The sequence below is a fragment of the Monodelphis domestica genome, chromosome 5 (genome assembly GCF_027887165.1).
Source record: "Monodelphis domestica isolate mMonDom1 chromosome 5, mMonDom1.pri, whole genome shotgun sequence".
Taxonomy (NCBI): domain Eukaryota; kingdom Metazoa; phylum Chordata; class Mammalia; order Didelphimorphia; family Didelphidae; genus Monodelphis; species Monodelphis domestica.
The window spans coordinates 253,109,353-253,122,306 of record NC_077231.1 but is presented as its reverse complement, the minus strand read 5'-3'; the positions used below and the strand labels follow the sequence as shown (position 1 = coordinate 253,122,306).

At 34.4% G+C, this 12,954-nt stretch overlaps 1 protein-coding gene across 2 annotated transcripts in view; it reads right to left on the bottom strand.

Moving 5' to 3' along the window:
• The window catches only part of KIF5B (kinesin family member 5B), a 70,647-nt gene that overhangs the window by 37,928 nt on the left and 19,765 nt on the right, over positions 1-12,954 (bottom strand). For both annotated transcript variants that reach the window (XM_007504779.3, XM_007504780.3), the window contains exons 2-8: positions 12,033-12,120; positions 5,597-5,670; positions 4,470-4,574; positions 2,960-3,008; positions 2,482-2,537; positions 2,307-2,394; positions 2,041-2,165 (exon numbers count right to left, since the gene is read on the bottom strand). In XM_007504779.3, the coding sequence (XP_007504841.1) occupies positions 2,041-2,165; positions 2,307-2,394; positions 2,482-2,537; positions 2,960-3,008; positions 4,470-4,574; positions 5,597-5,670; positions 12,033-12,120 (585 nt within the window). The remainder of the gene's footprint in view (positions 1-2,040; positions 2,166-2,306; positions 2,395-2,481; positions 2,538-2,959; positions 3,009-4,469; positions 4,575-5,596; positions 5,671-12,032; positions 12,121-12,954) is intronic.

Below are 12,954 nucleotides of genomic sequence, written 5' to 3'. Positions count from 1 at the left end.
TCATGGCTGAGAAGTAATACTTAAATATAAACACTTAAATGTTTATTATTTTATTCTTTTATTGTAACTTTGGGCTTTGCATATAAATCTACTGGTCTCTTCCTCATTTAATATGCCACAAATTTTTGTTTTTTAGTTTGGTGATTCCAAATTTCTGGAAAAACCTGACAATAGCTAACTTATTTTTTGTTAACTAAGGTTGATGGACATATAGTACAATGGCCAGAAAATACTGTCTAAAATAATTTATTTTAAAAATAAAACCCTTTAAAAAACACAACTCTTTTAAGCATGAAGTGTTTGGATAATGATCCTGAATGAACTCAAATTCAATATTTATTCAACACTTCACAGTGCAGAACACTGTGTTGAACATACAGTTTAGATAATCTCAATAGGGAGAAAGACAGATAATCTTAATCTCATTAAGGTTAATCACATAAGATGCAAATAAAAATTATAATACAGATCAAAATACAATAAGTGCAACCAGAGAGGAACAAAAGCAAATGATATATTACATATGAAGGGAAAACTATTCTAACTAAGAATGGAGAGAGTCCCATTTTATGTATGGGAAATAAGACTCTAAGCTGCTTGCTAGGGGTGACTTGGCTAGCAAGTGGTCCCACCAAGGCTGTATTTAAACTCCGTTTAGACTTTTAGGCCAGTTCTTTTTATTGCATCACATAACATAGCAAACACATTATAAAATATTGATTACAAAACAAATTAGATTCAATAAACATTTAATTGCTTATTATATCCCTAGTACTTTAATAGATGTTGTGAAAGGCTGGCTACTCTAAGTAACTGTGAGGAAGTCCTGGGAACATTTCCTATCACATAAATCACGAGTCATTTGTGACCTACCTACAGTAACATAGGTACATTCAAAGTACCAAAGACTGAGAGAGCTAGGTTCCTAGCGCTTACACTGAGTCCCATGTGAGTGAAATGATTTCCCAAGGCCATACAAGTATAAGTACCAAAGCAAGGACTTGACCCACCATTCTGCCTCTTGTATCCAGGGGCAGGATTCAAACCTGAGTCTAACTTTAACTCCAGCCTTTTCTGTTTCATGCCATATGTATCTCATTATATAGCAGAAAATCCAGAGCAAAAGGGGTTAAAGCAGGAATGGATACATATGTTCACTAAACAAGAAACAAGTAGTGCATGTCATGTACAAGGTAGCTTAAACAAAGGGATTTGACTAGATCTACCACCATATATGACTTAATCCTAAATTAACTAGGTGATTAAGCAATGCAATCTGAAAATAAGATGGGCTATTAATGGTGCTAGAGTTTTCAGGGATAATTTTATGTCAGAGGTGGGATCTGAAATCATATTTGAAAAATGCAAAAGACTTTGGATAAGAAGAGCAAGGAAAATATAAGCAAAGTCAGAGAGGCTAGAATGCCCATTAAAAATATTGATGATAGGGAAAAGAGGCCTAGCTAAAAGCAAAAGGTACATGTTGAGAATTAGGGATGATAAAAGACTAGGTTATAAAAAGCTTTGAAAGTAAAATAATTCTCTAAACATTAAAATGCAAGTACAACTAAAATGAGAAATTCATCTCTCTTAACTGACAAATATGACAACTTTTCAATAAACAATTTCTAACAAAAATTTTTGAAGTACCTATGAGGTGATAAACATATTCACATATACTATATTCTAAACAACTAAATCATACAAAATACAATCTGAAAATATTCCCACTAAAAACAATACCAAACATTTAGGTCATGTGTCTTAAATGTAAATAAAGTTATGGACTATCTTACAAAATCGTATTTTCCTTAAGATTCAATAGCTCTGGTTGATTACCACAATCAAATTAATCATACTATGTATGACCTACAAATTGTCAGAGGGGCTAAAACAGAAAACTATAAAAAAATAAATATTTTACATATTTTTCTCTAAAAGATTTAATGAGATATACAAAACACTACAGAAGAATGAACTTAATCCAATTAGATGTATATTCTTAGAGTAATATTTATTTTTAAAAAAGAAAAATGTTACCTTTTCACTACCGGCCAAATCTACCAGATAAAGTTTCCCACTCAGTTTCTGTTCCGTTTGAGTGTTTTCTTGTTTTACGTTAATAAGAAAGATACTGTGACTTCTAGAGCTATGTTCATTCATATCTATAATGAAAACACATTAAAACAATTAAACAAATTGGCTTTTAATTTTTCCTCTCCAAAAATTTCTTCTAAGATGACATTTAAATGAAAAACATAATTCAAGTGGCAACAGATTAAAAAAAAAATTGAAAGTCTACTTACTTGTAACTGCTACATGTCTGTTAGATTTCCCTTCATCTATAGTATCCATAACCTCATCTGGACTACATACAAAGCGCTCTGTGCAACCCTTAAAAATAAATTTTAAAGTGTTAAATTCTACCTCCCCCATCATTATGTTTTTTTCCTTACAAATTATTCTAGTCTTTATACTGACCTTTACATAGGGAACTCTGTTTTTATCCTCATGAACAGAAAGATTGGTCTTTGAAACTGAAATAGGAAAATACTACTTGTTACATAACTAATACCTTTATTAATGTAACATTAGCTGAGAAATTGTTATTACAATTTTTTCCCTATTAGCAGTACGACAAACAGGCAAAAAGCACTATTTTTAAAGTCAAAGCATTGAGGAAAAATAAAGAATACTCCATCATAGCTAGACTTATACACTCAATAGTCAATATTTTTTTAAAGTATCCTTAAACGTATGACTCAAATTGTGTTATAAAGCACACAAGTGATTGATACGAATCATTTTTAAGTATGACTTTCTATAATTTAAGGCAATTTTAATATTCTCAAATGCCTTTCCATCTATTGGGAAAAAATCATTAGGGTTCTTTCTAACAAGACATAACTAACTACTATTATTCCAGAAGAGATAATAAATGGGGAAGAGTACAACTTACCATCCAAAAGATCCCTTATCTTATCCAGATATATTTCAAAATATGATACCTAAAGGAAAAACAAAGATTAAATAAGGGTAGACAGGGTTAATCACATCACTAAGTTCCCAAATACACATTCCTAGTCAAGTTCATTTAGTGGTAGATAATGAATAAGTCCCAAAGCCTTTCCCCCACTTTATTTCCTTTTAAAATATTCCCTCTTTCTAAAAAAGGCTCAGATTTGTTCACCTGAAAAAAAAAATTGGAGATCACTCAGTTCTGTGTTAGCCAAGGGGTGACATGTGTGCCCCAGTGTGCTGGAGGGGGCTGCTCCCCTTTCCCTCGCCACTTGCCTGAGGATATTTTTCACAAGCCCCTCCCCTCCACCCAGAAGCCTGATGTGAGCACTTCCTTCCTCCTCTCCCTCTGATGTCTGGGGGTAATGTGGGCTCACAGGCAGCTTGAAGGTATAGTTTCGGCATGCAAACTCTAAAAGGTTTGCCAACTTTGGCTGACCTAGTCCAACTTTTTCACTTTTACTGTTGAAAATAAGGACTAGAGCTTAAGTGATTTGTCCAGAATAACTGTGGCTCTTTTGCTTCATCACTTAAAAAACAAAAGTAAATTTGCTCAGGAAGAGTATTGAGCTTCTGCAAACGAACAGTTAGCAGAAAAACAGCTTTGTGTGGTATAGATTGTTCCTGAAGGGATAAGAAATTAAAGACCCACAGTCCAGAGTTACAAAATGCTCCAGGCACAAGGGCTGTCTTGTACCTGGGGCAATTTATATGCTTCTAGTATACAGGTGCTTATTCTTCCCCTTGTATACTCGTAGGAAAACATCACCTTGGTTTATGTCTGAGAGATGATATATGGATTATTTATGCACGTGCTTTATATTATGTAACTGTGCTATGTCTTATCATCAATGTGTAATGTTTAAAGAGTTAATAGTGCCACTGTGATGACTGATTTTACATAAATTGTAACATTGTAGTGGGGATCAGAATGTGATAGTAGTGAGTATATACACTGGAGTGAATCTTGGCATTCCCCCTCATTTTAACTATAAGAGAATTTAATTTGTGGACAGATAGAAGTGGTCCTTCTACAGAAGCCAGATCTGCTGCTGTTTGGGCAGGTTGCAGTGAACAAGCCAGCTCAGAAAACAAGTATGGGAACCACTTCACAAAGGTATTGAACAAAGAAAAAACTAAAAAACAGCTGTCCAAAACCTCCAACATTATGGTTAAGGTAATTTAAGATTACCTTAATGCAGAGGCACTGTGCAATTTGCTATCAATATATATAAATGAGATATTGCCCCTGCTTCCTAGAACCTCATAATTTAATAAAGCATAAAGTATGCACACAATGAATAATGAGACCGAGTATGTTGAGGACAGTAAGAGGTCTAAAGTGCAGGTGACTTTTACAAAAACTTATTAACTACAAACTTGACAACTACTAATATGAATTTTAATCATTATCCTGAAAGCTGAATGAAAAGAAATCTCTCTAAGTTTACCTTAATGTGAAATTCCAAATTTTCATCCATCGAGTAAATATAATTAAAAATATCTTGTACTATTCGTGGAATAATACCCATACCATCTGGATCATGGAGTTTGCCCTGAATGGAACAACAAAAAACATTTACTAAAATTTTTTAGTGAGTTATAATAAAAAAAATTTAATGCAACTAACAGAAAATATCTACAAGCAAATCTTTTACAACTAAAATGAAGTAATACTGAATAGGAATGACTGAAAGAATACAATTGTTTTTATTAAATATAGCCAGAAAACTAGCTTCTGGACTATATGGCATATATATATATACCAAAACACACAAGACCACTACTATGATCTCAAATATGAACATTATATTTTACCTGACTGTCCTTAGAATCACATTCTAATAATCAAGCTTGGATTGGCTCATTGGAATAACAGATATATACAAAAAGGAAAACTCTTATTTACAAAAATCTTTCTCCCTCAGTTCAATTCAAATGTATTCAAATATGAGAAATGCCTCAAGGGATTTTAACTTTTGTAGTCAAACTAAATCCCCCAAAGCAGATGCTCAAACATAGACTGTTTTCAAAAGAAGTGAATTGTGTTCAGAATGGCATGGGTGATTGAGACAACCTCTGATCATAGGAGGCAGCATTGCTTCTTTCTAAGATCAGGTGGAAAAAAATGCAAAAGCAAACAAACAAACCCTGCTCCAGTTTACCACTCTGAACTTTTAGCACATAAACATTAAAAAAACTCCAAAAAGTAGTTAATAACTGCAGCAAAATACTTAACATAAAGTGACATAAGTATGCTACTCTGATAGGATCCAGTTTTAAAGGTCTAATAGGACTGAATTTTCATCTTAATATAATGTCTAAATTGGGTCAAAAAAAATTTTGAGAGAGGAAAATTATTTGAATTCTATACTTTGCTACTCTACCATAAGCAGAACCCCAAATTCTTACTATTTTCTATGATAATAATAAATTATCATCTTATAAAAAGTTTAATGATTTCAAGTACATGGCCAAAATAATTGTTAAAATAGTATTACTGTTAATAGAAAAATAATTAATAGCATTGACAATACTACTCAAAAAAGGACAGGGACACTTATTTTACAATTTTTACCTCCATTGTATGGGTCTTCCCGGAGGATGTCTGTCCATAGGCAAATATTGTACCATTATATCCCTCAAGTACATCTATAAGTTAAAAAAAAGATATATATTAGGGAATTTTCATTCTTGAACAAAATTCAGAAAACTGCTTTTAAAGTATTGTAAGAAAACGTCACAGGGGGCAGCTGGGTAGCGCAGTGGATTGAGAGCCAGAAATGGGGGTGGGGTGTGTGGCCTTAGGTTCAAATCTGGCCTCAGACACTTTCCAGCTGTGTGTGACCCTGGGCAAGTCACTTAACCCCCACTGACTACCCTTACTGCTCTTTTGCCTTAGAACCAATACACAGTATTGATTCCAAGATGGAAGGTAAGGGTTTAAAAACAAACAAACAAAAAGTCACAACTTGATGAGGAAAAAACACACTTATTTTTCTTCAGACTAGTTAACATATAACAAGTCTATCTAAAATTATGTAAAAAATTATAAACCCATCCAAGCTTATGTTTAATCCTCACTTAAAAGAACACAAATTACAAAAAGGATTGTTCATTTGAGCATGGAGAGCTTCCTTTGCCAGAGTAAAAGGCAATTTATCTAAGACTTAGTAAATACAGATATCTGTTCCACATTGTAACTTTCCCCATCAGGGTTTCAATATATTGTTGGTTGGCATAAGAAATGAAATGGGAATATTTTGGAGTTTTATAGAACCTGCAGATGACAATGAAAAAGTTTAGAAATTCAGGAATGCATAATAAAACATATATACAGTAATATATGATATCAACATATTCTATCTTTTAATACAATAAATATAGCCAGCAGCTGACACACAAAGGCTAGAAATGTAGATATCTTAAAAAGTTTGTAAAATCTATGTACTGATGATAAATTATAATACTGTTAGAGTTAACAAATAAATATTGATTTGGTAATGTTAATAATGTTAGTGATATGTTTCCATATACAGGGTACAGTCTAATATAAGTTATTGGTATTTTATGTATATATGACATGTGTCCATCTTAACTGTATGACAAGAATTGTCTAGGTCTGATTCATTTTATGTATGTGGTCATGAGCTTGTGTTGTCACCATCATCAACTAGCATTCAACAATCTTCAGTCGACTGTAGAGATGTACCACTGGCTAATGGTGAGAACCAATAGGGAATTTCAAAGGTTATTTTTTAAAAAACTTATTTTTATAAGTATTCTTACTTAGCATTGAACTACAATAGCCTATGACAAAATATTTAACCCAAATTTTACAATAAGGTACTGTAACCACTCCATAAAAGAAAAAGAAAATATTCAGACTTCTTTGGTATAAAGAGAGGGCTAAAAAAATTTTAATGCAAATCTTTCAGATTGTAGGGGGCTGGATTTAACCCCTGTGATGTGGAAGGAATACCTGTAAGTCCTAGGGAGTCATTTGATAAACATAGAGGTTAAGTGATTTGCCCAGGATAACAGTGAAAGTTAACGCCAGAAATGAATTCTTTCTTTCTAATCAGAGACTGTTAAGATTATTTGTCCCCTTAAAGGTGGAAATGCAATGTTTGGCACATAGTAAGTATTTAATAAATGTCCAGTGTCCATCTAGCTCACTATCCACTGCCTCATTACTCTGAAAAAAGAAAATAAAGCCACTAGCTTCAACATGACCTTGAAGGAAATAATCAAATATGAAACATTATGGCTAATGGTGCTAGTGGTAAATCAGAAGGATGTTATAATGTCAAAATTTATAAACAGGAATATAAGTTTCTCTTACAACATTCTTATATTGTTATTCTTTTATTATAAATTTGAGAAACAGGGAATTTCACTGGTCTAATTTGTCTTAGCTTTAACTTCAGAATAAAATGAGATACATGCTATGAAATTCTGTTCCTAAATTATTGTTTGTAATATTCAACTATTGAAGAACTCCTTCAATGTACCTAATCAAGTTTGTGACCTTTCATTCTAAAATCTGAGTCCCTGGTTCACCTAGGCCTTTACACTGAAAATCTCTAAAAGAGTAGATCAAGATAATGTCACTCAGTCACCTAAGCTTGTGATCTTGAAGATATCTTTGGCTTCTCAATCTCCCTACAGATTCAATCAGGTGCCATGTCCTGCCAATTCCACCTGGGCAAGCTCTCACATCAGTTCTACTTCCTCCCAATTTTCTCTGCAATCAGGCTTTCTTAATCTTCTTGCCCACTACTGAAATAGCTTCTTAACTAATTCAATTAAATTCAACAAGCATTTATTAAATTGCCTACTGCAGGGGATACGGCTATAAAACTGTGATGACTGCTGACCTTGAGGAATGTCCTTTCTACAGGGAAGAAGCAACATACCCACAAATAAATATAGGCTATATAAAAAGGGATCTGGAGGTTAGGGGATCATTCACAACTAGGAAAAAGAGGAAAGGCTTCTTGAAGAAGATAGTACTAAAGCTAGGCCTTGAAGGGAGCTATGGATCCTAAGAGAAAAAAGTGAGGAGAAAGAACATTCTGTCTGGAAGCAATGAGCACTTAAGAGGGAACTAGAGGCATTGAAACTTCTGGATCAGGGAAGTGATATGGTCAGGGGGAAAAAAAAAAGACTTTGCCCTCAGAGAGATTATCCTATTTCTTCAACAGTCTAATGAGGCTCCATGTATCTGGTCTGGGAATGTGCTGGCTAATGTTTAACAACTTTTTTTTTCAGGAAAAATATATACATGACATACTTCTTAGTTTAATCTGCATTATTAACACATTCTCATCACTTTAAGTAGAGACAACCAAAAAACAATAAATCAAAAATTTAAATAATATTACATATGTAATATATGATAATACATCAGATTTATAACATTTGCCAATTTCTGAGGTTCAAATGCTCAGTGAAAATTTTGCAGTCAGCTCTAGTCAGGATGGGCTGGTACCAGCATACCACTGCTCTAGTCTTTCCTTCCTCTGAATCATTCTTTTATACGACTTCCAAACTAATCTTCCTTATGTCAGGGTCTGCTCATATCTAGCCTACTGAATATAAAGTCCAAACTCCTTAGCCTGGCATCTAAGTTACTCTACAACCTGGTGTCCCTACAATTCACTAAATCACATTAGGACAGTCTAGTGGGGGGTGGGGCACAACAAGTGTTCTAATAAGATTTAAGGTTCAAAGTCACTTACAATCAGTGGAAAGAGAGAACATTTCAAGTAGCCTTATCTTCCACTTTTCCATTGCAAATGAACTGGTCTCTAGCCAAACTGTAGTCTTCATCCCACATAAACATTAAGTACTTCCTCACTCCAGTGTTTCTGTACATATTACTTTATTTACCTGAAAGCCTTTACCCTTAAACAGGCCTTTTAAAATCCTAATCATCCTTCAAGGTCCTGTGCGAAAGCCAACTCCCCACAAAGCCTTCACTGATCCCATAACTTGGAAACAGGGTCTTCCTTGAATCTTATGTACATGGTTCCTCTCATGTTATATTCCATACTAATTACTGTACAGTTATTACATCATATATATTGTGTATATGTTATAGTCTCTCTGACAGCTTATGAACTCCACGAAGGCAAGGCATCTTTGTATTTAATTTAATAAATGAGAGTGCTTAAAGAAACCAGTATTGCTACACAACAATCTGTGTGATGTACTGTTATTTAAAGAAGCAAATTATGAAAAGAAGTAAAAAAAAAAATCAAGGGCAGTAAAAAGGTAGGTTAGAGGAATGTTAGTTGAGTATTTTACAGTTTTTAACATATATTTCACATATATAATCTTACTACATTCTTAAAACAGTCCTAAATTAACAGGCATATAATATTTCTAGAAACAAAAAAGCTGTGGCTTAGCTTAGCTCACAACCAACACTTCCCACCTGGCTGCTCTCCTGGACTTTCATCATTATTTCCAGAAACTCATCTTCCTGAAAGTCTGCATCAACTTTGAAACTCAAGCCTCTTTAATATCCCCTGGCCCTAGGGCCCCTTCTCTTCCCTTGATTGGAGAGGGTGGAGGAGTGGACATCAGAGAGTTCCATTTAAAGAGGAGCCCAGAGAGGTGAGCTCATCAATTCCTACCCAGCCATAGGTCTTAAATATCCCCTCTCCTCTCTCCCTCTCATCTTCCTGTCCCCCTTTTTGAGTGATGTCTTCTCCAATCAGGTTGTGAGCTCCTGGAAAGCAGGGATTATCTTCTGCCTTTCTTTATATCAACAGGGCTTGGCACAGTGTCTGGCCCACAGTAAGCACTTAGTAAATGCTTACTGACTGACAACTGTTAAGGACAAAAAGGGCCATTTTAAAAACATGATCAAAGCAAGGAGTGATAGGACCAGTACTCAAGGGAAATAAGTCTCTAGTTTCAGAAGAATTATATATCAAGGTGCTGAAAATACTTGCAAATTTGTACTGGCAGATACTTCAGTAATTTTTTGAGATATCAGGAAGAATAGCCTGAAGATTGCTATGGAACAATATCAATTTTAAAAAGGAATAAAGGGCAACTTCCAGGAAGTAAAGATAAATAAGTCCAAGCTGAAATGTATGAATCCCTAAAAAATAATGAGGTGAAAACACAAACCAGTAGAGAGTCACAAAAAAACAAACAAAAACAAACTAGACTGACTCCTTTGTAGACAGTATAATTAACATATATAATAGAAACTCCAAGCAATCAGGTGTAGTCAGGAAGACCTGGGTTCAAATCCTACCCTACACAAGGTATTGGCTCTGTGACACTAGGCAATTCACTTAGATTTACTCCAAAGTATTGATTAATATAATAACCAGGAGGAAGGTTTCTAGTAGACTGTAGACAAAACTCTTTTCTTATTTTTTTTAATCACCTATATGAAGGCATATGGCATGTGCATGAATCAATTAGGAAACATCTACTAAGTGCAGGTCATTTTTTTCTTAATTTGATGAAAGGCAGAGAGCAAGCTAATAACTGAAATTCAAAAGAATCTCTAAAGGTTAAAATATACTCGTTTGAACCAACAAAGTGGGTTAAATTCTTGCCTTTAAATTAAAAACTCAATTGCATGAGTGCAGAAGTATCCGTAGAAACCTGACTTCACAAGAATTCATCTGAAAAAGACTTGGGGATTTTAAAGCTCAATGAGCCGACTGTATTATGTAGCCACTTAAATTGTTAAAACAATCAAAGGCAGCATTAATCAAAGTGATTATGAGAAGTAAGGGTACTACCCCTGTGCTCTGCACTCGGGCACTTTGAATACTATTTTGAGGAATTGGCAACCTAGAGTGTATCCAAAGGAGAGCAATCTAAATGTTGAGGAGCCTGGAAATGAAAACACAAGAATAGTTTTTAAAATTTAGAAATGTTCAATTTGAAAAGAGGCATTAAAAAGATTATTCATGTGAATAAAGATTTGTTTTGGGTTGCTCCAGGAGGCAGAACTAGGTTGAATAAAGTTACAAAGATGGAAGTGTCAGTTCAATGTAAAATTCAGCTTTCTCATAATTATTAGTGCAGTCAAATAAGTGTCTCACCACTGAACCATAACTGGGCAAGGGTTGGATGGCCATTCCATTTTTAGGGTCGGCAGAGAAAGGATTCTTACAATAGAAGTTTAGACTAGATAATGTCTAAGATCCTTTCCAATACTAGGATTCTATAGTCAGCTAGGTGGCTCAGTGACTTGAGAGCCAGGTCTAGAGATGGGATGTCCTGGGTTCAAATTTGACCTCAAATCTTACTATGTGACGCATTTAACCCACACTGCCTAGCCAGTAATGTTCTTCTTCCTTAGAACTGATACTTAATATTGGTTCTAAAACAGAAGGTAAAGGTTAACCCCCTCCCAAAACCCAATACCCCAAGATTCTATGAATCCATGGAATGAAAACAAGGGAGGAAAAAAGCCAGAGAACAGGCTTGTATTAACTTAATCTGGCCTGGAATATATTTACCTGGGCCATCTTTGTTGCTATTTAGCAAAGCTCCCTTAGAGCTTCCCTGCTTCCTGCTGGAAGGGGCTTTTGTGGAGAAGATAATGATGGAGCAGAGGCATAGGCATGCACTGACAAAGATTGTAACTTTCTATAAACTCTTGGGAATTTGACTAATAATTCTATTTCCCTTGGCATGTTGCTTCAATTCTAGTTTATTACCTTGGAAACTATTTTGTGATATGAATGCTAATATAAGAGGGAAATAAAGTCAGTTTTCAAGTCTAGCTTTTAACACTAAGTTTAGACATTACATCAATTTATGCATGAACATTTGTACAATTAACGCCAAATAATAAAATATTTACTAAATATAATTACCATACTCATTTTGTATTAAATATATAACAATTTCCCTCCACAATTATTAACTTAGAAGAATGATAAAAAAATATGAGAATGTGAGGTGGGAAGAATGCCAAAATAAGGTCTCACACAAAATAACATTCTTGAATATAGATAAAATAAATTTACCTTTAACTATCTTCTTTGCACAGTCATTGTATACTTGTTCCTGTGTTGTGCTTGATTGGAATACCCGATCAAATGCATAAGGCTTGGACTGGGGGTGGAAAAAAGACAATTTAAATTTAACAGAGTTCAATAGAAAGTTTAACAGAGATACAAGCAAAATACTTTATGAGGTCATCTACAGAGATGTCAAACTTGCCTGCCAAACTTTTCAGAGCAGCTCAAACCAGATAAAAATGTAATTGGCATGTTTTATGTTTAACAAAATAGGTTTAACATATTTAACAAAATAAATAAAAATATAGTGCAACATAGATATTAATCTGTGGCATGGTGCCATCAGGAATCTGTTTCTATATTAACTTGATGCCTCTGATCCACATCATCTAAAATAGTGGCCATACTAAGGATTAATCAATCTTTCCTTGGCATCTACTACCTTAAGCAAAGGCTAATATCCTAGCAAAGCCTTTGCCTTGGATTTCATTTAGGTAAGTAATCAGTTCAATTAATTTCTCATTTTAAGTTCCTACTACATTGCAGGGCATTAGAGATGTGCCTCATACAGTGATATGGCACAGACCTTGGATTGTGGAGGGTCCAGCTATGATTTCTCCATGTCTTCCCAGCCAAGGCTATTATTGATCATGTATTTAATAAATCTCCCTCACAAGACCTAACCAAATTTTCAAAGGCCTTCTTCCATTGGTTTTTAAAAAAATCTTGGCACTACACTTTGCTATGTCTAAAATTGAACTCATCTTCCTCGCTAAACTTGCTGCTCCTACAAGTTTGCTTCTCTCACTCAGTAACTTCAGTTACCTTTGAATCTTTCTGTTCTTTTATCACTCTCATCCCTGTAGGTACCTCAAAGAAGCCTGTCAATTTGACCACCTTGGTTATCATATATGTCCATCCTCCAGCT